The sequence below is a fragment of the Phasianus colchicus genome, chromosome 1, assembly GCF_987193195.1.
Source record: "Phasianus colchicus chromosome 1, bPhaCol1.hap1.1, whole genome shotgun sequence".
In the NCBI taxonomy this organism is placed as follows: domain Eukaryota; kingdom Metazoa; phylum Chordata; class Aves; order Galliformes; family Phasianidae; genus Phasianus; species Phasianus colchicus.
The window spans coordinates 36553429-36579494 of NC_143436.1; the positions used below are offsets into that span (position 1 = coordinate 36553429).

General features: G+C 43.7%; 2 protein-coding genes across 4 annotated transcripts in view; both read left to right on the forward strand.

Moving 5' to 3' along the window:
* Positions 1–6590, forward strand: part of CNOT2 (CCR4-NOT transcription complex subunit 2) — a 93048-nt gene extending 86458 nt beyond the window's left edge. The window contains exon 15 of one of the 3 annotated variants that reach the window (XM_031589471.2): positions 5339–6586. In XM_031589471.2, the coding sequence (XP_031445331.1) occupies positions 5339–5425 (87 nt within the window). In that variant the 3' untranslated portion in view covers positions 5426–6586. The other 2 variants (XM_031589468.2, XM_090138655.1) reach the window with 2 other exon arrangements.
* Positions 6591–12950: 6360 nt separating this feature from the next.
* On the forward strand, positions 12951–26008 carry KCNMB4 (potassium calcium-activated channel subfamily M regulatory beta subunit 4). Its single transcript, XM_031589466.2, has 3 exons — positions 12951–13370; positions 18703–18830; positions 25445–26008. The coding sequence occupies exons 1-3, from the start codon at positions 13032–13034 to the stop codon at positions 25611–25613; spliced, it is 636 nt and encodes a 211-aa protein (XP_031445326.1). The 5' UTR covers positions 12951–13031; the 3' UTR covers positions 25614–26008.
* The last annotated feature ends 58 nt before the right edge of the window (positions 26009–26066 follow it).

Below are 26066 nucleotides of genomic sequence, written 5' to 3' on the forward strand. Positions count from 1 at the left end.
GCTGTGCTTGTGCAATTAATATATAATATATAAAATGCATATATACAGGGTGATTCCAAGACCTTTAAGCAAAAACATCTCTCCCCTCAGAACCTAAACAAAAAATTTTATTTCTGTTTAAGTTATTGATTTGTTGTTTGGTATTGCTTGTTAGGTATCCCAAGGCACTGTTTAAGGTTATTTTATTACTTAAGGTCTTCATTGTAGACCTTAAGTCTACTTAAGAGTAATTACTTTTTGAAAGGACAGATTTCTTCTTTGGAGTCAACTTAATATTTTCTATTTGTTAATGAACAATAAAAGTCTAATGTAGGTATCCATATCAGTGGATTAGATTGAAATTTTACTGTACTTGGAAATAAAAAGTTACTTTACTAGAAGGAAGTGATGTCCGTTGTATAAGAATAGTAACATCCTTAGTGTCTCCCATTTTTCTACCTGTAGTGAATGTATCAAGCTACTACTTGATGCTTAAGCACTACTTTTGAAGACAGTATTTTCTCTACTGGGAGTTGTAAGTACTGTCCTGAAATTCAGCATCTAGTGCTTGAGTTGTTTGTTTGCCCTTTTGTCCTTCCTCTGTTAAAGAGAAGAGCTGGCTTTGTATAAGTGGGCATTCATGGCTGTATGGGTGAAACAGAGACACACAAAATGAATTCTCCAAATGATTTTGCCCAGGATCTATACAGATTCTTTTGCATTCTGTATTTTTAATTTTGGTTTTAGTTTGGTCCGAAGGGCACCAGGCAGGTTAAGTATTTATTGATCACAGCCTTCTGTGAAGGGTTTGAGGAAAAATTGGTATGATGTTACATGAAGAAGGAATCACTTGCTGGAAACCCTTCTGCAAGAGTTCCATCTATGATCAGTAAATAAGAATTTCTATAAATATGTGAAGTGTGGTCTTGGCACTGCATGGTGATGGTGTTACCTCTGATAATTTCTGGAGTAGACTTTTCCTATGAGGAGTAAAACAAAAATGGCAGTATGTGATGACCTCTAAACTGAAGGAAAATACAGCCAAGTAACTTTTTCTATCAATCACAGAGGTGTTTATCAATGGTTCAGGAAATTAAAAATATAACAATCTGGGGGAAAAAAGAGTTCTGATAAATAACAGTCTCTTAGTGTAACAGCTGCATTACTAGTGAGTACTGGGAATACAGTTCCTTAGAAGGCCACAATAGTAATTGCTGCTTAATGGCTTCATTAGTGCTCTTTTGAAGCAGTCAAACAAGAATTATTTCTGGTAAATTACTCTCTTATTTATATATGCAAATTAAATTATTTTTTCAAGGTACTTTATAAACTTGTCTGTTGTTTTAGTGTATATGCTCAAATAGATGGCGGCACGTATTTTAATGTGTTGTGCCTTGAGGAAGTTGCATTATGCAATTATCAGCTTGTGTATTTATTCTACCTACAAATTAATAACTCAGTTATTAAAAGTTATATTGAATTACAATTGATACAGTGAAATGTAACTGTTTACTTTGAATAACGTTATAAAGTCTTACAGCTAAGTTTATAATAACAAACAAGGATTGGTAGATTTTTTTGATAGTATCCTAGATTTTTTTTGTTTTTACAAATTTTTGGTAAAGCAGACTACATACTTCAATGAAAACATATCTATTAAGATTTTATTAATTCCATACTGATAGGTGGTTTAAATATTGAGAAAATGTTAACAACAGTAAATTTCAAATTACCTTAAATGCCAAACAGAACACAGGAAGATGCTGACTACAGATATGTCTCCTTATATGGTTTTTCATCCTAGGGCATGTAGAAAGTACAGTATGGTTAAAGGCACTTTGATTTTTCACTGAGGATTTGGCTTTATAGTGTGCTGCTGTTGAGGAGACGTGAAAGAGAGAGGAAGGGAAGTGGATGTGAGACCAAAAATGCCTTCTACAATTGCATGTTTACTGAAATCCTGATTTTAAATTGTTTGAAGAAAACTGTCTGGAATTTCTCCTTTGAAAAGTAAGGAGAATTAATCCCATTTAAGGAGAGGAAAAAATAACATAACCTGTATACTTTGATTTTGTATCTATAAAATGTGGAATTCTTTCTGGAGAAAGGTTAAATTTCCAAGTGTTTACTTGCTCGTAAGATTTGCTGCCTGTATATTAAATGACTTTCTAGTAATTATAGAAGTATTAATATTGATCTTAAAATGGTAGAATGTTCAATTTGTTCTTCTAACAGAGATGTACCGTAGCATTTGGATTCAGGCCCAATCTTAAACTTGGGCCTTTGTACCCATCTTTAAGCCATCATAAATACTGCCTTTTTGGTCCCGCTTGGATTTTCTCTGCTATCCTTTGATGGGACTACACAGCCCAGAATAATTTGTGCTCTGGGCAATTCTTATTCAGCTAACTTTGCTTTGGCTTAGTCTATTAATGCCATGGATCACCTGAAACAATTCTTTCTCTAGTATTTTTACGTATTATTGTTTCTATGCGTGCAGGCTGATGTAAATTTGCCACCAGAACAAGAAGGAACTGATTTAATTGCATAGAAAATGTATGTAGTGTTGCACATGTGCCCTAAGCTTCCACACACAGTTAGTACTCATTTTCCTTGGTTATTAAAAGATATTTAATTTTTAATAATTATTCCATATAAGAAGTAAAGCGATATAATGAGTGTTTGTCAATGGATAAGTGGCACTTTCACACTTTATTTGTATCTGTTTATATTAAAAAATATCAGTGATGCTGTTCACATTCTAAACCATAGTGGCCCATGGAATCAAAAGAAAAGACTTAAAGTGTAAAAACATGTAATACAAGTATTTTTCTGCATACAATAAATAATTGCCTTTTAGTTTTCAACAAATTTTCGTCAATGAGTTCTTTTTTGGTATTGTCAGATATAACTGAAGTATTATTAAACACTGCTGGATATTGGGCTTCAGCATCGCTGACATTGGAAGTCAAAAAGGCTCTTTTAAGCCTTTTTGTTTTAAAATCACTAACAGTCTGAAGCATCAATTTATATGCTCCTAAAGCAACTTTGGTAGGAAATCGTATTCCTCCTTCTAAACGAAGGGTTTCCAGTTTGTGGCCCACAAAGCACTGCTCAAGGTGCCAAAATCTTCCTTCAGACAGTACCAGCAGTAGCACACAGCCACAGTAAGTTTGGAAACCCCATTGATGGGTAATGGATTCCATCGTAATGGCTTAAGTAGCTGTTTTCCATGTGTAATTTCAAGGGCATTTCAGAGCATGTGAAGGTTCAGGTAACTGATCTAAGCTTTTATTGTTAACTCTTTTTTTTTGTTTACAATTCTGTTAAAAAAAGCAGTTCCCCAACAGAATGATAGTAATCTGCAGATCCTTCTGATTATGTGCAAAATGGAAACTTTGAAAGCCAGGAATGGGAGAGAAGTTTGAGAGGTATTTTTCCTATTAGAAAATGACTTCAGAATTATGAAGATCCAGCCAACCTAGACCAGCTATTGACACCAAAATACCTGTACACCTTGACCTTGCTGCTGACAAAAGGAGAGAGCAGGCATCCCTTCAGTACCAGCACGTATGTGTGGATCTGCACAAAAGGGGAACGTACACCAACTGGCATGCAGTGTTAATCAGGAGTGCCAAAAGCAATTTACTTGTATGTGCAACTTAAAGGCTACACACAGAGTGTAGTGGAATAAATGAGAAAAGAAAAGAAACACATCTTGGCTGAAGCAGAGCAGGAAAGCAAAAATGAGGCAAACATGCAACACTTCAGTGCAAATGGCTATAACTTCACACACAGGCTTTGCAAAGATTTTCCAGGTTTAGGTACAGTACTCTCTGGGGAATAGAGACCTACTGAATTCCTAGCATTTGTTCCTCATTTGTTTTGTTGCCATGCTGAATGTTCTTTCCATACTAGTTAGACCTTGTTTTGCCTTAAAGGAGGGAGTTCGGGGAGTTGAGTTTTCATAGATTTTATTTCTGATGTTGCATTGATTTGTTCTTCAATTTAGTTTGTTTACCTGTAAAAGCGGAAATATTGTGCTATTTAAGCACTTCAGGGAGTGCTTTAAAATAATCTATTCTGCACTCTTAGTGTTTTTATCAGTGTGTAAAAGGAGGGGGATTCAGTTTTCTCCACAGATACAGATGAAGGTCTGCTGAGGTTCCCCATTCAGTTAGGCAAAAGAAATGACTATGTGTGTCCCTTGTGTTGAAAGGAAGTAGCCTTAAAAAACAGTTGTGCAGCTTCCACTTTCTGTACTTCTTGAATGAAGATAAAATGAGGGCAAGGCAAAGTTAAGCTGTGGAAAGGATCTGAAAAATATCAGATTTAAGTAATTCCTTGTAACTGCATGTATGAGGGAAGGAGCACCAAATGTCAAAGTGTACTAATTGAGGGTTGCGTGCAAGGTCACGGAGGGAAAAGCTGCTTTTTCTGTGTAATAATCAGGATGCATTTAGATATCAGGCTAGCTGCAATCTGATTTGTAGTAGTTGCTATAGTCAGATTAAAAATTCCTGCTGCATCATGGAGATATTTCACAAGTAGGCAAACCAAACCCCTCAGATGGAAGTCAGGTGGTTGTGCCAGTGAGACAGTGAAGCTGCTTGTTTATGCATGAGTTCCTTGTGTGGCATCTGAGTGCATAGGCACAAAGATTTTTATTCTGAATGGTTGTTTATAAAACATCGGGTAAATTTCTTGTGAAAGATGTTTTCAAAGAAGGATGTAATATGAAGGAGCTCAGGACATACACAAGAATTTGGGTAAATCTGGAGCTTATATTGGAGTGTGAAACGTGATAGATTATTTTTCTTCAGTTCTGGCTTGCTTAGGTTTCAGTAGTGTCTCTAGAATTTTTGGTCACATTCCCCATTGTTGTGCTAAGGTGTAACCTAGTTACTTTAACTTAAGACTGGGCCTGTGAGAATACCACAAAATATCTCAAAACTTCAGATCATACAAAATAAGTCTCTGTACATCTGAATTGTTGAAATGACAGGAACCTTTATTCATAATGCAATCATGGCATGAGCTGATCTGTGAGTGTGTTGTGTACACATCGTATAAATGAGATCATAACAGGAGTTCTGAGGGTAAAGTACCATTTAAAAAAAAGATGAGGGGGAGCCCACACGTTGCAGATGTAGTGTTCAGGATATTGGCTTTTTTGGAATTAAAATATAGAATCCAAGATAGTGAAATTGTGTATTCTTGCCTCAAGATAGACTAGTATTTGATCTCTTTTGTATTCGTGCTTTTCAAATATGGTGTGTAGAAAACACTTTTCAGCGGTTAAATGACACATAGTTTTATTTGGCTTTGTCTTTTTTGTTTGTTTCTTTTTTGATTGTAGGAGTTCCATCTGGAATATGACAAATTAGAAGAAAGGCCTCATCTGCCATCAACCTTCAACTACAACCCTGCTCAGCAAGCCTTCTAAAGACTTCCCTTTTCTTGGGGTATGGCTGTCTCAGCACAATACTCAACATAACTGCAGAACTGATGTGGCTCAGGCATCCTGGTTTTAATTCCTTGAGGATCTGGCAATTGGCTCATGCGAAGGGTCACCATTTGAGGTCCTGCCTTACTAATTATGTGCTGCCCAACAACTAAATTTGTAATTGTTTTTCTTTAGTTTGAGCAGGGTCTGAATTTTTGTTTTTGTTTTATTTTTGCCAGCAGACAAGCTTGGGTCTGTAAAGACAAGCGAGTACACTGACAAAAGTTTACCACTTAGTTTTCCAAAATGTAAAAAGTCAAAAAAATAAGAAAAAAGACAAAAAATTAGACAACAAAATTTGCATTGTTCATTGTAGCACTATTGGTAATAAAAAATGTTTGTGCATTTTTATGTGAAGATCCTTCTCGTATTTCATTTGGAAAGATGAGCAAGGTTTGCTTCCTTCATTTTACTTCCCCTTCTGTTTTTGAAAGGCAGTTTTCGCCAAGCTTAATGCAAGAATATCTGACTGTTTAGAAGAAAGATATTGCCACAGTCTCTGGTTAGTTTCCAGAGTTGTGTATTACTGAGCTTCATCTTTCCAGAATGAGCAAAACACTGTCCAGTCTTTGTTACGATTTTGTAATAAATGTGTACATTTTTTTTAAATTTTTGGACATCACATGAATAAAGGTATGTATGTACGAATGTGTATATATTATATATATGACATCTATTTTGGAAAATGTTTGCCCTGCTGTACCTCATTTTTAGGAGGTGTGCATGGATGCAATATATGAAAACGGGACATTCTGGAACTGCTGGTCAGGGGACTACTTTGTCGCCCTGTGCACTAAAGGGCCAGATTTTCAGCAGCCAAGGACATCCATACCCAAGTGAATGTGATGGGACTTAAGTGAACTGAGACAATTCACTCTGGCTGTTTGAACAGCAGCGTTTCATAGGAAGAGAAAAAAAAGATCAATCTTGTATTTTCTGACCACATAAAGGCTTCTTCTCTTTGTAATAAAGTAGAAAAGCTCTCCTCACTGCAGTGTTGACTTTGATTTGAGATTGTGAAATTATTTCTTCAACAATGAATAATGGAAAAAAAAATTGAAGTATTAAAACTATCAAGCTGTACAGTGGTTAAGGCACTTGAAGAGTCTTTTTGCTGCTGACAAGTAATTTTATAACAGAATTTACGTTCTTTTCCACAGTAGGCCAAAATGTTTGGTCATCTTGGTTTGAAATCTTTTCTTTTTTGTTTTGTTTAAAAAGAAAAAAAAAAAAAAAACCACATCCTTTTTACATTGGGGGTTGGGTAACACTTTAACAGTTCACGTGATAAGAAGGTGCTTCATGAACTCATCTCAGAAAGAAACCGTGTGATAAGCATGGCTTAGAGTCGGTCATAGGTTAGTCCCAAACTTGCCCACTTTAGATAGATATGCATTTCATTTGATGATCACTAGTACTTGAACATACAGACTTGAACAAACATGAATACAAACTGTTTGTTTGAAATACAACTGCTCTTCAGAGTGGAGGAAGAAAAACCTGAGCCATTGGGATAGTTTCCTTCCTCTCGATGCAACCAGGACTTCACATTGAGTTGCCTCTGGTGATAAAAAGCATTTCAAAATACCTGAAATTATCAAAGCAGAAAAACAGTGTCCATTGATCCTTTTTATTTATGGTTTATTTTTATTTTTTAGGTTTTAACCTATTTTTCTATATAGTGCAAAATAGCTTCTTAGCATTTATTGAACTAAACTTGGAAATTAACCGTTCATGATATCATTGTTTTTTCTGTATCAGATCTGATAGTGATTTTAGATTCTACACCTTTATGTGTAACTTGAGGTGATAGACATACAAAATATAAACCTACTAATTAACATCTTTTTATTATTACAGCGTATTTAAATGAGGGGTGTTTATAATCTGGATGATGACTAACACAGCTGAAAAATATCGTAGCTTTTTCTTAGAGTGGACACAAATATGTTTGAATACTCAAGCATGCAGCTTGAAATGTTAAAAAGGAAAATTTTCCAAAAGTTTACTGCTGTGATAAATGTTAATTTTTTTCTTTCTTTCTTTTTTAACTACCGGTCTGTTGTGACCATCGCATTTTTGCAGGCTTCCTGAAACAATATTTACTGCTTCAGATCATTTGAGTTTATTTCTTATGGTGTTGATTGGTTTTTGTTTTTCTCTACATTGCCAGTCTCGTGGAAATGAATGCCAGACATGATAAGGGGAGCAAAGTGAACTACACTGAAAGTAGTATCTCATTATCTAAATGCCTATGATAGTTCAAACACAATTGAGCTGAAATTGAAGATGTAGGTTTTCCAACAGGTTACTGTGATGATACTGTCGCATTCAGCTGTGCCGTGCCTCAGATGTGCAAGACACGTGAGTCTAGCAAATTTCTCAGCTGCTGGATGATTTGTTCTTCCCAGGGGGAATAACAAGCATCTCCTTCATATTTCATGCAATTAAATATGTGTACACGGAAACTTTAAAGTCTTTAATTTCACGTTGTGCCCTGGGTGGAAGCAGGAGAGACGGCTTTATATATAAAATAAGGAAGCACATTGTAGCCCAATACCACATTGATTGATCAGAATGAAAAATCCTGTGCTGCTTTTTTTTCTGAAAGGAAGAAAACCTGAAACCTCATTTATACTTGTGGCAAACTGGTTACTGAATTGGAGATCTTTAAAACCATCAGAGAAACTTTGAGGCTTTTCTTGCATCTCTTTCACTATTGCTATAAATAAATGAGAGATAATAGAGTATTACTAAAAAAAAAAAAATTTACTTGTGGTGCTTTTCTCCCATAATTACAATGTTGTTGTACAACATGCAAGGTAAGTTCTGAGAAATAAATCAGCGTTCTTGGAAACAACCAGAATTACTCCAATTTTTGGCCCGTGAAACCAATTGCTGATCTCTCCTCAGTGCATGTTGTTTATAACTATTTCTTGAATCATGAAATAGCTCCATTTGATTTGAAAATCCACTCCCCTGAATTTCCAGGGCTGTGAAAATGGCTTTCACCAACTTCATTCGCTGTAGTATTGCAGTGATCGTCGACCGCTGCTCTTTTTGCAGTTGTCACTCAGCCTGCCCTGACTGTGGGGCCATCTGAGGTGCAGGGCATCCCAGAGGAAGGAGGTAAGCACAGGCCACCTGCGTGTTTGATAGTAACCAAAAAAGCACTCAGGGCTTAATCTCTGCTTTAGTATCTTGTGCCACGTGTGCTTAAGTACTTTCAGGTGCTTGATTAGTCTAATTGAATCCACAAATAATCCAGGGAATCCTGTAGATGCTCACATGTCTTAAACTATTTTGCACGTGACTGTGGCTCCATTAATTAGTGTTAGCAGGAAGCGTGCTGGCATTCACTGCTGTGACCACACCATTGCTTCACAGGCATGGCTTGTGTGTGTACAAGAACGCAGGGTTGTATCATTCTGCTATGAGCCATGTTTGAAATCCCCTCTGTCCCAAAACAGTGTTGTTTGTACCTTTCCATTTTAGATTCCATGAAAAAAAGAATCTACACAAAGTAAGATGCAGCACTTGTGTATTGTGGTCAGACGTGAAATTGTCTTGGGGAGTGCTTGCAGTGTGATGGCAGGCTCTTTCCACAACCCGTAAGAGACCAGAACGCATCTTTGGTCTGACCTGAGCAGTGCTGGAAGGCATGGAGGTCTGTGTGATATTCTACTCAATCCTGTGTGCTGTATAGGTGGCAATAGCTCTAGGAGAAGGTATTTGGCTTCTGAATGGCAATGCTTTAAAGATATTTATCACTTAGAAGGAACACTGAAAAAAACATAAATACATATATTTCAAATTAATTCCCCGTAATTTGATTTGAAGGGCTGGGTGTTGAGTGGAGCAAAGGAAGAGAACTTGGTTTCTCTACCACACTCAGAAGAGCTTCTAAGTGCACAATTGGGATCTGAAGTGTGAGGCAGTTGCACAGTGCTATAAGTTACTAACTATAACAGCTGCTTCTGTTAACAAAAGATTTCTGAATATGCTTAGTTTCCATGTTCGTGTTTCTCTAAGCTTACTGCTGCTTGAAAGTTACACCAGTACAATCTGAATTTTGGTGAAGGGTGCAGATCAGGCCGAGCAGCTAAGCTGGATTGACAGCTGATGTTTTTGTGTAAAGCACTGTAGCTGTTTTCATTTCTCCCCATCTCCTTTAGTAAACGTGTGCTCTCATTTCTGCAAATCTGAGAGCTTCTAGTATATTTAAAAGGCCAGAGGAAACACAGCTAGACAAGTAATTTTGAAACTGTGGTTTGAATTACCTCAGTAATTTACCACTTAAACCAGTTCACTATTTCAGTTGAAACTAATGTTAAAACACACTGAATGATGGTTTTGGACAATACTGATTCAAGATGGTGCAGAATTAGCAGCGCTAATCAGTATTCTTGGACCTTGCTTTCCGAGATGTGGGTTTATCTTTTGCATCTCGTGCTGCCATGTTAGTATTAACGCAGCAGTATTGTATGCAGGTGTATGTCACAGCTTCCTGCAAAAAGACTTCTCTCAGCAGCCTCTGGTTTAACAAACGTGGCCCTGCACCACATTGCAGCGCGGCAGCAAACTGGCTGATTTTCACTATTGTCTGCACCATCCTGCATTGCCTGTCAGACATTCCTGATCAGGAGCAAGGGGAAGTGTCCTGGAGCTGCTCTTTCTCATGCAGATCTTGGAGAATTTTTTGGAACCCCATCAGTTTTTCTCTACAGCTCTGTTTTTGGGCAAAGGATTTCTTTTGTTTTGGTGGTGCATTTTCCCTTCCCTGGTTTGTGTTTCTAGCAGCCAGCTGTCACCTTCTACCCTTTGAAGCCTGGTTTTACTTCCTGGTGGGTGTTACAGCACTGGTTTCAAAAAGGCTTTTTTTATTGTATATGTGCATATATATGTATATATATAGGTTATTCGAAAAGGCTGTTTGCTACTGTTGAGACTGAGCAAGAGCTCCCTTGTGGCCATCACAGGCTTTTACAAGGAAATGCACGTGGCCTCACAAGGCTCGTTCCAGTCCATCCCTTCTCAGTACATCATGGCTGTGGAGAGCCAGCCTGTCCCATCGCTGGTGCCATTCAGGCAGGCCGTCTGCTGCAGGGGAGACCTGCAGAGCTCTGCCCAGTCCCAAACACCACCCAGATGGCAGCATCCCTTCTGTACCACGCAGACTGCCCTCAGGTACGTGATCAGCAGGTAGGCATCACACAGCTGGCGGCAGGTGAAGCTCTCATGTCAGCTAAAGGGCAAGGAAGGGACCCCAGGGCCTGAGTAGGACAGCTGGGTTCCGTTGCACAGGTGCTAACCTCACATGCTGACTTTCCAGACCCAGGCTTCTCTGCCTCAGGATGTGTTCCCAGTGGCAGTGTGCCACCTGTGACAGCTGGGCCTTGGTACCCAGCTTCACTCTCCTCCAATCTGGGCATTAGCAGTCATTTCTCATCTGACTGACCAGAGCAGGCTTGTAGTACTGGCTTAGTACTGACAAAAATAATGGTGCAGAACTTCAAAAACAACACATGTGGTTATCTGGTAAACATTAGCCTCCAGTTCCAGGCAAAATACAGCCCCGCCATCTGCTCGGTTTCCAGCACAGGGTTTGGTGCATGAAGGAAGGCCAGCTCTCAAGGTTGTGGTGTTGCCCACAGAGCTGTTCACCTGTTTTTGGCTGATAGCACTTTATGTGCAGGGCCTGCATGTCGTGGCCTGGGGTGAGCCAGGTTGCCCAGCAAAATTGGGGGGGTAGTTGGGAACCACGGCTGGAGCTCTCCGTCAGGAGCATGGATTCTATGGCAGGTAATGTATATACCTGACTAAAAATGTCCCTTCTGCAATAGGAAGGCTGTATGCAGAAAACTTGGCGTCAGTGTGCTGTTCCAGAGAAACCTGGAGCACTGGGAGTGGCTGCTGTGGGGCAGCCATCGCGAGGCCCAGCGGCAGCACGCAGTGCAGCCGGGGACAGCGCTGGCATCCATTTGCATTCACGTCACAGCGCCGTGCCTAATGGCCCTCCTGCCAACCGCAGCTCAATATTCCATTCGGAGAACTTATGGATCAACTTTATTTTTTAGAAGTTTGGCGTCGCCACTCTGCGGTGGGAAAGTGATTGAAAAATATGGCCAGAAGAAAGCGTTATTTCCCATATTTATTTTTCCATTGTTTCTGTACCTTCTTGTCTGCTGTATCATCAGCAGAAGTTGTCACGCTTTGTTCTGTGATAAATAAAAATGTGAGAGCTGCTTATTGTACTTTGGCACTGTGGTAGCTGCCACAGCGAGTAATGCTGGGTAATGACCAAATTTATTTGCGGGAGAAGTGCATTTCCTCGGATCTGAACAGTCTGAGGGCTACCTTCTGCAGGCTGACACCTTCCTGCTAAAAGCAATTCCTGCCTCACGGCCACCATCTGGCTGGCCTGTGGTCTGCAGATAACAACCGACGGCTCTGAGGCTGTTCTGGTGCTGCACTGGGGTCTCAGACATGGCCTTAGAGGAAAACGGGGGCCTGTGCCCCTCCAGGCATCACACCTTGCACATCGCATGGCACTAATCTGTGGCAGCCTCCCTGCAGCAAATCTCCCCGGGGCAGATAATCCCATGGCAAGCTGTCCCTTCCGCTCCCGGACAGACCTGAATTAGGTCAGCTGGGTTGATATCCTCTCATTTTGTTTAATACATTTTTTTTTTCCCAATTGATACTAATGGGATTTATTTTGGTTGGTTTATTTTGTTTTTATATACGTATATCTTTATATTTAATTTTTTTTTTTTTGCCATTCATTTAAAACCAATTTGATTTTATTTTTCCTTTTTCTTCTCTTTATTGCCTCTCTTTCCTCTGTTTCTTGTTTTTTTTTTTCCTTTTTCTTTTTTCTTCCTTTTCTTTCTTCTCCCTTCTCTTTCTTTCCCTCTTGTCTTTTTTTTTTTCCTTTTTTTCCTTCTTTCCTCTTTCTCCTTTTTGTCTCTTTTCTTTCCTCTTTTCTTTCCATTTTTTCCACTTCTTTATTTTTCCTCTTTTTCTTTTTTCCTCTCTTTTTCTTTTATTTATTCCTTCTTCTTCCTCCATTTCTTTATTCCTCCTTTTCTTTTTTTCATTCTTCCTTTTTCTGCTCTTTTATTCTTGTCTTTTCCTTTTTTTTTCCTTTCCTCTTTTTTCCCTTTTTTTTTCTTTCCTCTTTTTTTTTCCCGTTCTTCTCTTTCTGCTGTTCTTCTTTCTTCCCTCTTTTCCTTTCACTTGTTTTCTCTTTTATCATATCTTCTTTCCCTCTTTTTCTTTTCTTATCCCATTCCCATACTATTCAATTCGCGCTCTTCTTATTTCTACTTTATCTTCTATTTACATCCCTTCTCCCTTTGCCGCCCCCTCACTCCCGCCCGCACTTCTACTTCTTATCCGCTACCCGCTTATTTATTTATTTACCCGCCCGCCCCCCGGCCCCGGAGGAGGCGGAGAAGGGGGAGCGGCCGAGAGTGGAGCGGGCGGGGTGCGCCGAGCCGCGGCCGATGGCAGCGGCTGCCCGTCGGCGAGCGGCAGGCGGGCGATGGCGCGGGGCCGGGCGGCTTACGAGTACACGGAGGCGGAGGACAAGAGCATGCGGCTGGGCTTCCTGCTCATCGCCGCCGGGCTGCTCTCGCTGCTGGGGTTGGGCTGCTGCTGGCTGCGCCCGGCGCTGCAGGAGCGGGGCGGCGGCGGCGCCGCCAACTGCACGGTGCTGGCGGTGCGGCAGCTGGGCGAGCGCTTCGCCTGCACCTTCTCGTGCGGGGCCGCCTGCCGGGGCACCGCCCGCTACCCCTGCCTGCAGGTGCTGGTGCGCACCTCCCGCTCCTCCGCGCCCGCGCTGCTGCACGAGGACGAGCGGCAGCTCCGCACCAACCCCAAGGTGAGCGCGGGGCGGCCCCGCTCGGAGCCGCGTTCTGCGGGTGGGGACGGGAGACTGCGGGCGCCGAGTGGAAGTTTCCTCGGTGCCGCTAAACTTCTGCACCGGTCCGTGGAAGGCGCTGGAAAAGTTGCAGCCTCCGACCAGCCGGGACAGCGTTGTTCCCTCTTTCGGGGCGGACGCTCGTTTTGCCTTTTAATGCCGAGCAAGGAGGAGGTGCGGTTAAGTAGTTTCCAGAATAGCCCGCGTTTCCCACTCCGCGTCCCAGAGGAGCCCGCGATGGGGTTGCGGAGCCCCGCCGGGCTGGGCTGAGCGCTGGCAGCCGGTCCGCGTCCCGAGGCTGCCGCAGCGGCGGGCTGTGCGGCCGGGCTCCGGGCGTCGCTTTTTGGCCCTCGGTGGCTTTGCGGGCGCGTAGCAGGTGTGGGTGAAAAGTCAGCGGAGCGGGAGGCGGGACGGTAAATCTGATGGGTTTGGGTTGAGTGGTTGGCACCGCTCGGCCGCGGTGAGGCTGCGGGGCTGGGGCGGTGTGCGGGAGCTCTGCAAACTTCTCCCTTCCCGAGGTGCTGCTGCCCGTTGACACCACGATCCCTCCTTCTCACGCCCTTCTGGAAGCCTGACTGGAACTCGGAACCCCGTTTGGCCTCTCCGGGTTTGGGCTGCACAGCCCGTGGTATTGCCGGCTGATGGCTGAACCTGGCTGGCCAGCCGAGACGGAGTAGGAAGGATGTAGTTTTGATATGATTGTGTTCTTTGGTTGTAACTGTGCTTAACTGAGTGGAAAAGAACGTAGAAAGAAACATTGCCCAACTATTTTTCCTTACCTATGCAATACCAATACAAAATGAGAATGAAAGTCGTTTAGGTCCCATTAGGAAAATGTATCCTGTTAAAGGAGATGAAGGATGCGTTCCGTGCTTTGGTTTTGTTCTCCTAGATTCAAGCTTGTCTGGCTGAGTGCTTAAAAGCTTCTTTTTATTTGTGTCCTAAACTATTGCCCTCTTTGAGAGCTGTCAGGATTTGATGCTAAAACAGATTGGGCGTAGCAACAGGCTGGGAATCCGCTGGGTTTTCTGATTAGGGCCCAGTATGGATTTATGAACAAGCACCCGTGGAGCCCTTTAACCCTTCCTGCTTGTCCTCCTCCTTTAGCACATGCATGTTAATGGAATGTGGCACACAGCACGCTGATCAACTCCCAGCTAGAAGGGGAAGAAAAACGTGAACAGAGCGTCTCAGTGTTCTTCATTCCATTTGGCTGCTTCTCCTCATGGGGTGGCACTTTTGTTGTTGTTGTTAAAGCAGTAGTGTGACAAATGCTTATTTTTTGTTGTAACACACGACTGTACCAAGTTGGCCACTAGCTGCTCTCCACCAAAAATAACCCCCATGCATCAGGTGAAAAATACTCTACTTTTTGTAGTAGAGTGGGCTGGTGTATAAATGCATCTGTCTGTCCTGGTGAGCTCCACTCCAGCTGCAGGAAAAGACTTATTTTTGTCCTGCTTCCTGGGATGATCGCATCGCTGTATGGCCCAGGATTCATTTTGGCTCTTAAAAGATTATGTAGCTGGGTCAGAGTTAATCCAGAAATGTATATATGAAGCACTGCACGCGATTACATTTTGCTTTGAGAGATTTGTGGATTTCCTTTTTTTTATTTTTTTTGTCTCAGAGGAAGAAATCTCAGCAGAGCAGTGGTAGCCTTTCTTCAGCTGCGTTGATAGCAATAATCATCTCTGAGATAAGGCTTAAGGGGGATTAATTGAGAAGTCAATTCGTCGCTGACATCCTGGCTGTGGAGCGAGATGTCTTCCATGGAGCGTGTGCCAGCAGGCACAGCAGCGATGGGCTGGGCTGTGGGTTTAGCTAGGCAGTATGATGTAGGATCTGCTGTCCTGCTTTTGGACTTCTCCTTACAGTCAAGCACTATTCTGGAAGATTATGCTGCTTGGTGCTGCTGAGAGGGCATGGGACAGACCCAGAGCCCGGGGATGTAATTTTCAGTGCTTATGCACTTCTGCTTATTGCCAGCAAAGACGTTCAGAGCAGCCCTTCCTTATTCTCAGGCCATGAAGACAACCCAGAAATGTGAAGGAATGCTTGCACAACAAGCTGGGAGAAACTCATCAGGAATAAGAAGTTGTTAGTTTGAGAGCTGTGTTGTACTTTTCCAGTGATACTTACCAAGAGCATATTTATACAAGCAAAGCTAAACAGGGACTAGTTATCATCTAACTTTTAAGACAGAGAGGTGGAACTGGGAGGACGTGATGTCTGCTTCATGCCAGCACAGCAGTTTGGTGATGGGGTTGGGATTCCTCCAGGGATGCTCCGATGGTCTTGAGTCATTGGCCCCACCAGCTGGCTCAGAGAGCTTGGGTGGATGAGGGGCCTGGTGCTGGAACAGCTCCTACCTGGGGACACTGGATGGGAGTAGAGACTGCCTGGCATGTAATCTCGTGGTGGAGGCAGGATGGGTCCCTCTGCCACGCACCTGCTCTTGTCCTCAACCTGAATCCATTTCATCACAAGCTTCCCAAACCGCAATGCCAGGCTGTCTGCCATCCTCAGCAAACAGGACGTGCTGCAGTTCACCATTTGCCAGGAAGACAGTCCTTGATGAGGCTCTTGGAGTCTGAGGCCAGAGGTTTGCTCTTTCTTTTGCTGTCAGTTTGTCTTCAACTTGCTTCTGCTTTGGGCCCTCGCATCTGTTTATCCTTGAGATTTTCTTGGCCTCCTCATGCAGACAGCGTCTTCTTGGCTTGAGACAACTCTCCTCAGGCTTACCAGGTCTGACTTCTTTTTATGAAAAATGTTACTCAATTAGGCAAAAACTGATCTTTGAAAGTATGAAATGCAAGCTGGAAGCTAAACCAGGGCTCCTGCCTCTGCCCCTCCTCCATTATATGCTCCAGTGAAGCATTCAAAACAGCCAGGAGTTTTTTCAGGCATCTGCAGGGACACTGGTGGGGGAGCATCACGTAGCAAACACACCAGACACAAAGCTTACTAAAACCGTGGTGTGAAGTTGTATTAGCTGCTCTCTGACACTTTTACTGAATTGAATCCTGAGTCATCTATCCAAACAGGAGCTTTGACTGAAGAGTGAATATTATTAGCTTAGTACTGATTTTGAGCTGCGTAATTGAGACTGCATTTAAATTGCATAATAATGTTATTGTTGCTGTGATATAGTGTAGGAGGTGCACCATGTACTGATAGATCCTATGAAAAGCTCTCCACATCATTAGGTTTATTCTGAATGTCTAATCTTAAGTGCTGTTCTCCAACTTCTTTGTAAGTGGCTTAAGAAAAAACATCAAAGTATTATAGGGTGGGACCCTTCCACTGAAAATGGATGTTGCTCCTTGGGCTGCAATTAAGTGCAAGGCATTCTAGCCTGCTTTCAGACACTTGGCATTTAGTAACATTTTGATGGTAGGATTTCACACTGTGTATTGTGGGGGAGGACTGTGGAATTAACCTTTCAGAAACTGCCTGTTGCCAAAGCTGGAGGTCATTCCAGGTTCACCTACCAGCTCATGACAGTGGAAGTTGCCAGATTATTCTTCCCTTCTATCCTCATGTTGACAGTGCTTTGGAGGGTGATGCAGCTGATCAAGTAAAGTGCCCAAGAAGTGTGCTTGGGAGGCTGAAAAAAGAAAACTTCACCACCTACATGGGTTGGAAGGAGCCAAAATGAACACTAGGTTAGTGAGAACTTTTGATGGCATACTGGGGAAGAAAACAAGCTCCAGTGTCCGTGCAGCAGGTGATAAATACGGTTTGGGGTTGGACCTAAGCTGTTGCCCACTGCTCAGGGCCTTTACTGGGTTGAGTAGATGTTTCAGGAGGACTCATAGGATTCATATGATGACAATTTTTCCTCAGGTAGGGGCCAATCCTTTCTTTGAGATCATCGTTTCTCAAGAGATTCAACCAATGAAGTCCCAGTGATTTATGACAAGTTTCCATGCATTTCCTTTGTGTTTTTTTCCCATGTAGATACAGAGAGAAGAGATGGAAACAAATCTAGTGTGTTTTCAGATCAAGATAAAAGGGTAGGAACTACTGTAAAAAAAAAAAAAAACAAACCAAAACAACAACAACAACAATAAACAAACACAAGCAACAGAAAAGTTCTCTGTGATGAGTCTGTCCTTGGGGACTGTAACAGTTAGCTGCTTGTCTATTCTGATAGACTTCTCTTGGAAGAGATCTCTGCAGTTGTTCCTAAACCTGAAATTCAGGATGGGGATTAAGAATATTTCACCAGATTATGGAACTTGTGAAAGATTCGCAAGTTATCTGGGGGACATGGAAGGTCTTTGAAGGATCCAGAGAAAGTTTTACCAGCAAAGGTGGTCTTACTGCCCATGCCTTATGTTATCTGGGGATAAGTTCAACTGTGTTACTCAGGTTGGTTCAACATCTCCTGTAATGATCTCTGGTCTGGATGACTGGTAATAACAGGAGGAATTGTGCCTGGACACTAATATTCCAATACTGCCACTATTGGATTCAGTTTTCTTTTTTTTTTTTCTTGTTGAATTCCCTGTGGCTGGAAGGGAAGAGTGGTGTGCCAAAGGCACACGGTCCTGGGCAGTCTGCTCTAGGCAACCCTGCTTGAGCCTGCAGGTTGGATCAGATGGCCTCCAGAGCGCCCTGCCAACCTCAGCCATCCTGTGATATTGTGAAAAACAATGCTTGGAAACAATGTATGAGTGTTGGGAGTAACCCAGGGCTGAATCTCTGAAAGCCCAGTCTCAAGAGAGCTGTGATGGGGGAGAGGTTGCCCTTGATCTGCTGGGGCTTTGAAGCAGATTTTCAAAGCCAGGAGCCAGGATCTCGTTGGCTAACTTCTCTGTGGTAGAAGCAGACACTGAACTGCTCTGCTAAGGTGAGCCTTTGAACTTTCTGTGCTGCTTTTTGCTCATATTGTAAAAGTAGCATTAAAAGTTTTTTGTGCCAAAGAATATCAGCTAGATACCAGATATCTCATCATCTGGAATTTGCTGGAATATTTTGATTGTTTCCATGTTCATCACAAAATAAACCAAATACTCACAGGTGTTACACGGCAGGTTGGTTTGGTAATAGAACAAAGCATGATAAATCTTTCATATTGTTTCTGAATTCTTTTCCAGTACCTGTAGGATGTAAGTAGCAAGTCAAGTGAACTTCAGTTTACTTACTGGTTTTCTTTCTTTGGAGCTTGTACTATTATTTCTTTGCCCATTTCAATAGTGTTGGCATTAAGAGAAAAATGTGGAGAAAGTGATGCCTGGTGTTCTCAAGCACAGAAGTAACTCTGTTTTGCTGCGTGTGTTGACAGTGTTCCTACATCCCTCCCTGTGCCAGAGATGATCAGGAGAACTCTGAGAATGTCACGTACAAGCAGAAATACTGGAAAGAGAAAGTGGGTTCACAACCGTTTACATGCTATTTTAACCAGCACTTGAGGTAAGTAATGTACGTTTACATAGATGGAAGTGCTTTTATATGTGTTTAGCAACTGTCTCTTGGTTCTTTCTGCACAATATGTATGTACATGCAAGTAGTGATGAGGCTTAATGCAAGGAGTTTTGTGTAAGACAGCTCTATTGATGAAAAACTATGTGGGAATGAAAAAGCATTTTTACCACTTGAGCTCTAAGGAAAGCTCCCTTAAAATCATGCAGTATTATGGCAAAAAGCATCTTTTTTTTTTTTTTTTGGTGCCTTGATGGCAAATTGCTGGTTTGGGTATTTGGTTCTTTACCTCAAGGAGAGAGAAACCCTCTTGTGTTCACGAGGGGCTGGAAGAAAAAGAGAGACCAGTAAATAGTGCAAACTAACTCAGGAACTCATAGTGGATTAATAGGTCAGATACATTCATTAAATGTTCACAGAACTGTCAGTTTTCACACATGCTTGGAAAGTAGAAAGCTGTATCTCAAAGTATCACCACTTCTGTTTTATTCTTCCTTTTACTCCTGATGCTGGTGTGAGTTGCATGAACGCAGGGTCACATCTAGTCTCCTTCCTTCAATTAACAGAAGGAAGGGGGAGAACTCTTGCTCACCTTATTCTGATGGTGATGTGAGGGCTGTGATGTGACAGTGCCATGGGGGCTGGAACTGACTGTACCCACAGTGTGCGGGCATACTTGGAGGAATCTGAGAGAACGGCAGTGAAGGGGATGACAGGTCCACGTAGATGAGGAAGTGGAAAGAAAATATTTAAGGCCTCCAGGTCGGCCAGTGTTTTGTGGGGCTTAGCTTCCAGTTCCAGAGGGATCTGGCATGGAGAACTGAAGCAAGCTGGCAGACACAGAGAGGCCTGACTCCTCTAGGCAGTCTGCTGGACACCTCAGGCCTTCAGGTTCCTCCTACTCTGGCTATGGCTGTCATCCCCTCCCTGCTGAGACTGTATGCCTAGTTGGCATGCCCGGGAGAACAGTCTGAATCCAGCCAGCTTTTTGCTTGGGGGAGCCACCTGTGCCTTGTAGCAAAATCTGGTTGTTTCTTATGGTAAGGGCTAAAGAGCTTGCAGGTTGGGGTGTGTGCTGGGGACTGGTGACTCAGGACACCTTGTGCAGTGGTATCACAACTGGTCTGGCCATTGCCACAGCTTTGGTCCATGGGATGGGCCAAAAGGCTGCTCGGCTCTGCTGACCAGGAGCTGAGCAGTGGCTTTGGCTTCACCAGACAGGGGATGCTCAGATCTTCTGCAGGTGACAACGTGAATGGGATTCATCTGAGACAGTGGGTGAGGTGCTGTGAAAGTTAGCTGTTAATGACAGTGGAGAGAAATAGGATCTTTAAATCTCACTCAAAATAAATGCCTGACATATGCTGGGTGCCCAGAGGTGTTTATCTGTCTCCTGTGGTGGAGCTCAGGGCGATATGCCCAGGTGCAGACACCCAGGTGGTGTCCTGGGGTAGGTGAGCTGATTTTCATGTCACATCTGCAGGTGAAGCTGAGGCAAAGTTATCAGAGGCTGTGTGCTGCCTAAGGTCTGCCATTTGTTCTATGCCAATTGTGCAGCACTTGGGCAAGGTTTTTTCCTTAAATTTGCTGAGTCCTGTATTGTTAAATGTTATTGCCAAATGTTATGGCTGCCTTGAAGTGCTACTTTTTTTGATTGTACAGCAATTTATATGCAGCAGAAGAAAGGCTCGCTGCCAGAGATACTTGAAGATAGTCTAAGCTGAAATGTGTACACCATCTATTTTCTTCTGGAGATAGGAATGAGCTTTGAAAGATACGTTTTGCTGACTCTAGGGGTGCTTGCTTAGGTATACTTTTGGAGCTATGATAATTAAAGAGCTTGCCAAGCAGGAAAAATCATACAAACAGAGGGAAAAATATGTTCACTTCAGGAAAGAAATGTGCAAATCTTCTGTCAGCGTTTTTTGAACTGTGAAGTGCAGTAAACTGCTCCTTGTCAGTCTGCCTAAGACGTATAGAACATAGTGGTAGGACCCCTAGATAGAGTAGTATTTGTAATATCAGTGGCTTTTTGAAAGGGTAGCATAAAATTCTAGAGAAATGAATTGGCATCATCTCCTCTTCACAAAATTTAATTTGGTAATGCTGTCAGAATTGTTGCTGCCTGTGGAGCTCACTGTTGGGCATCTCCTGTAGGTTGGTGAGGCACACTTCAATCAGTTTGAGAAGAAAGACATGTGGACATGGTGCTGAGGGGCATGGTTTAGTGGTGGGACTTGATAGGTTATGTCCATGGTTGGACTCTGTGATCTTGCTGGTATTTTCCAACCTAGATGATTCTGTGACTAATTTTTCATCAATACCAACCACAATGACAGAAAGTAATAAACAAAGATCTCCATCAGCTCAGGGCCCTCAATCTCATGCCAAGCAGTGATAGGCAAAGGAACATATGTCAATTTAAATGCTATTATTGTTCTTCAGCTCTAGGCTCATCCATTATAGCAAGAACATACTGTGATTGCTTTTCTGCAGTGTAGTTTATACCTCTCAATGTTGCATGGTGCTGCACACAAATTCACATCAAATTTAAAGAGCAAATAGTAGAGACTAATGAGCAGTGACCACCTGTATGGTGTTGAGCATACCCTGTAGGCTATTTATCTGAGAATAATTCTCTGCAGAAGCCAAGGGTGCTGTAACCATAGGGGTGCTCATCTATACAGGGTGGAATAGAAATCTTGTTCTGCTTTGGTACACACACAGTTCTCTTAATTCCCTGCAGTTAGAAGTCAGTGTTGCTATTTCCTATCCTGTCTTTCACCGTGTCATTTGTGGAGCTGTGCTCAGGCCAGGGGGCCAGGAAGGCACTGCCCCTGCCTGCAGCATGCCAAGGCCTTGCAGCAATGGAAAAAGCACTAACAAGTGCTTGTTGTAATGAAGCTGAAGGCATTGAACCTTTGTGGGCAACGTGAGTGCATGCAGACTGTGTATATTTAAAGATACAGGCAGACATCTTTGAATTCAAAAAGTATATGTAAAGTTTCCTTATCCCACACCCCCGCTTCTGTGGCTTCTGATGTGTCACAGAAATTCCAGAGTGTAGTAAATAAATTATAACGGAGACATTTACATGCCTGTAGATTTTTGGTTCTGCATGACTTTCTGGTAACCTCTGCAAGCAGTTCTTTGCATGATGCATAGTAATTGCTCCATGGGGTCTGGTGGAGATCTGCTTCACTCAGTGCCCATTCATCCAGGCAGCCCTGCTCAGGAGCAGAGAGGCTATGACCCTGAGCAAGAAGTCCTCCTAAAAATTAATGCTGTTCTGCCTTTTTACAATGAATACAGATTTCTGCCTTCCTTGTCTGGGCAGTAAGAGGGGAAGTTATGCTTTCGGAGTTAAGGTTGAGATGTCTGTAGGTGTTCTTGTTTGTGTTGGTGGTGTTGTGCAGTGTCTGCCACTGTAGGAGCAGTACCACATCTTTGCAGTGTGCATTGTCTGCAGAGATGCTGTGAGCAGTTAACAGGGAATTGTTTCTTACTTTATAGAAAGTATGACTCAAGGATTGCTGCTGCAACTAACATTAATAATAATATACAGCTAAAACCAGCACTAATACTGAAACTTCACTAATTTCACACCTATTTTCCAAAAGGAAAGAGCTGCAGTCCCACCTGCAATGAGGGTTGGAATCCATCACTGCAGTCACATCAGATATTTTCCTGAATCTCTTAAGATTCAATTACAAGGATATCTTCACAGAATCACAGAATCGTAGGGGTTGGAAGGGACCTTCAGAGATCATCAAGTCCAACCCCCCCGCCAAAGCAGGTTCCCCACACCAGGTCGCACAAGTAGGTGTCCAGGCTGGTCTTGAATATCTGCAGAGGAGACTCCACAACCTCCCTGGGCAGCCTGTTCCAGTGCTCCGTCACCTCACCGTAAAGAAGTTCTTGCGCACATTGGTGCGGAACTTCCTGTGCTCCCGTTTTCAGCCGTTTCCCCTTGTCCTGTCTCCACACACTGCTGAAAAGAGTCCAGCCTCACCACTCTGCCGCCCACACCTCAGATATTTATAGACCTGGATCAGGTCTCCTCTCAGCCTTCTCTTCTCAAGGCTAAACAGACCCAGCTCACTCAGCCTTTCCTCACAGGAGAGACGCTCCAGGCCCTTCACCATCTTTGTGGCTCTCCGCTGGACTCTTTCCAAGAGATCCCTGTCTTTTTTGTCCTGAGGAGCGCAGAACTGGACACAGTACTCCAGATGAGGCCTTACCAGGGCAGAGTAGAGGGGGAGGATCACCTCCCTCGACCTGTTGGCCACGCTCTTTTTAATGCACCCCAGAATGCCATTGGCCTTTTTGGTCACAAGGGCACACTGCTGGCTCATGGCCAACCTGTCATCCACCAGGACACCCAGGTCCCTCTCCGCAGAGCTCCTCTCCAGCAGGTCATCCCCCAACCTGTACTGGTGCATGCAATTATTCCTCCCCAGATGCAAGACTCTACACTTGCTTTTGTTAAACCTCATCTGGCTTCTTTCTGCCCAGCTCTCCAGCCTGTCCAGGTCTCGCTGAATGGCAGCACAGCCTTCAGGCATGTCAGCCAATCCTCCCAACGTCGTATCATCAGCAAACTTGCTGAGGGTGGCCACTATCCCCTCATCAAGGTCATTGATGAAGATGTTGAACAGGACCGGACCCAGCACCGACCCCTGGGGAACACCGCTGGTTACAGGCCTTCAACCGGACTCTGCACCGCCAACGACAACCCTCTGTGCTCTGCCTGTCAGCCAGTTCTCAACCCACCTCACTGTCCACTCATCTATCCCGCACTTCCTCAGCTTTGTTATAAGGATGTTGTGGGAGACAGTGTCAAATGCCTTGCTGAAATCAAGGTAGACTACATCCACTGCTTTCCCCCCATCCACCCAGCCAGAGACAACATCATAGAAGACTACCAGGTTGGTCAAGCATGACCTCCCCCTGGTGAACCCGTGCTGACTACTCCTGATAACCTCCTTTTCTTCCAGTTGTCTGGAGATGGCATCCAGCACAAGCTGCTCCATCACCTTTCCAGGGACAGAGGTGAGGCTAACTGGCCTATAACTGCCTGGATCTTCCTTCTTGCCCTTTTTGAAGACCGGAGTGACATTGGCTATCCTCCAGTCCTCAGGCACCTCACCCGTTCTACAAGACCTCTCAAAGATGACAGAGAGCGGTTCAGCAATCATCTCTGCCAGTTCCCTCAGCACCCGTGGATGCATCCCATTGGGTCCTGTGGATTTGATCTTGTCTCCCCAGCCACACTTCCTTTCTTTAATTGAATCCAATTTTCTAGTTTATTGGTGTGCGTTTTGTTTTTGAACTCGTTGTATAGTATACACTTTTTTTTTAAAAGCACAAACTTAAAATTCAGTGTCACTTGCAAGTTTATAGCCGAGAGAACTGAGTGCTGTCTATTTATGGTCAATTAGCACTCTGTTAGTCACAGGTCATGATACAATGAGCAGAAGGTAAGCAGTATTATGCCTCCCAGGAAATGATTTTTGTTTGGGTGCTGCCATTAAGGTGGCATAGATGGTGAGTCTGTGCACACTGTGTTATTTTATTCAAGTTGCAGTCTCCACATGTGCCTGATTATGTGTTTGGAGGATTTCAGCTGAGCAGACTTCACATCTCTGCTGTTGAATACATCTGAATTTTTTTTAATCAACTTTTATGTAGCTGAGTATCAGCTTTTATGTAGCCAAGCTGCTCGTGGTCACTGTTGGTAACACAGAGATGCTGGCATCTGCCAATGTGCAAGCATCTCGTTTAGTTTCTTGGTGCAGCAGGAGGGGATTCTCTGCATTTCCCCTGGCAGGAGGTGATTTCTCAGGGCTGCATTCTGGATGGGATGGAGCTATTGTGGGAGAGGTGCTGCAGCCACTGCACCAGTGGCTGTTCCTGCCCGTGGCCATGCTTAGTTCTTGGGGGAAGGAGAGAGAGCCCACTGCTGGTCTGACAAAGCTAGGACCAATGGTGTGAAAATCCTAACTGGAAAAAGTTCGTTTCCTTCCTTTGCAGATAGTTTTCCACCAGACTGCCTGTCTCTGGCTGGAGCTGGGAAAGCAGCCAAAAAGTGCAAATGCTATGAGACTGACTTAATAACTCTGTTAAGCTGCAGGGAAAGCAGGCAGAGCTAGGGCTGAGAACCTACCTGCACGGGCCCACACTGTCTACCAGGCTTGTGGGAAGCAGGTGGGCACTGAGCTGTCAGACACTTGGCCTGGCTGAATTCCCACTGAGTTCTCTGGAGACACCTCCTCCTTGCTTCCCTCCTCTGTCCTTCACTCTGCTCCCTTTGGGGATGGATATGTCAACCACGCGGCCACGTTAGCTACCACTGCAGAGCTTTGTGGGGCAGGTCCTGGCCAGTCCCCACAGGGCCCCTTGGGATGTGCTCAGGCCTCGGGCCGCTTCACCTGGAGCATAGCCAGGGCTCACAGCTGGGAGAGGAGCTGTAATCGCACCTGGAATTCCTCGTGCGGTGTCTGAGGCCGTTTCAGCTAGAAATATGCACATAAGATGTCTTTATTGCTTCCACACCAGATGCATTTCATTGGTGCCGGGTGGGTTCACGCTCCTTCCCTTTGCAGGCCAGACGACGTCATGCTGAGGCGCACCCATGATGAGACCGTCCTCTTGCACTGCTTCCTCTGGCCGCTGGTCACCTTCCTGGTGGGCGTCCTCATCGTGGCGCTGACCGCCTGCGCCCGCAGCCTGGCTGCCAGGGCAGAGGCCATCCAGAGGAAGAAGCACTCGTAGCGGGGCTGCGGGGATGGAGGCCGCCAGGGAACCTTGCTGACGTGGGAAGGCTCAGCACACTGTGAAGCTTGGCACCGCGCATCCTGGCTGGTGGCAGAGCTGCTCCTGCCAGAGGGTTAATCTCAGGAGCCCACCCTGCCCAGCGCCAGCTAGCTGCTTCCACTGCTGCGGCAGTCAGTAATTATCTGCTACCAAAAGCTCCACACTGCACCAACACACTGTGCTCTGTCCGCCCTCACCGGCAGCTGCCCGGCTCCTAGCGGTGTTGAGAGACAGTTTCTGAAAACACTGACGTGGTTCATTTATTCTCTGCAAAGTGATCTTTGCTATTGTTTAATATCAAATATTTAAAATATTTCCTTTATGATATAGACTGTATTTCCAAAGTAATAAAGTTTGGCTGTTTTGTTTTTATACCTTTGTTTTCTTTTAAAAAAGAAAAAAAAAAAAAAA

Coding starts and splice junctions, on each gene's coding strand:
- KCNMB4 (XM_031589466.2), top strand. CDS start 13,032: ATGGCGCGGGGCCGGGCGGCTTACGAGTACACGGAGGCGGAGGACAAG. Junction 13,371..18,702: donor AGCTCCGCACCAACCCCAAG/GTGAGCGCGGGG, acceptor GTGTGTTGACAG/TGTTCCTACATCCCTCCCTG. Junction 18,831..25,444: donor TATTTTAACCAGCACTTGAG/GTAAGTAATGTA, acceptor TTCCCTTTGCAG/GCCAGACGACGTCATGCTGA.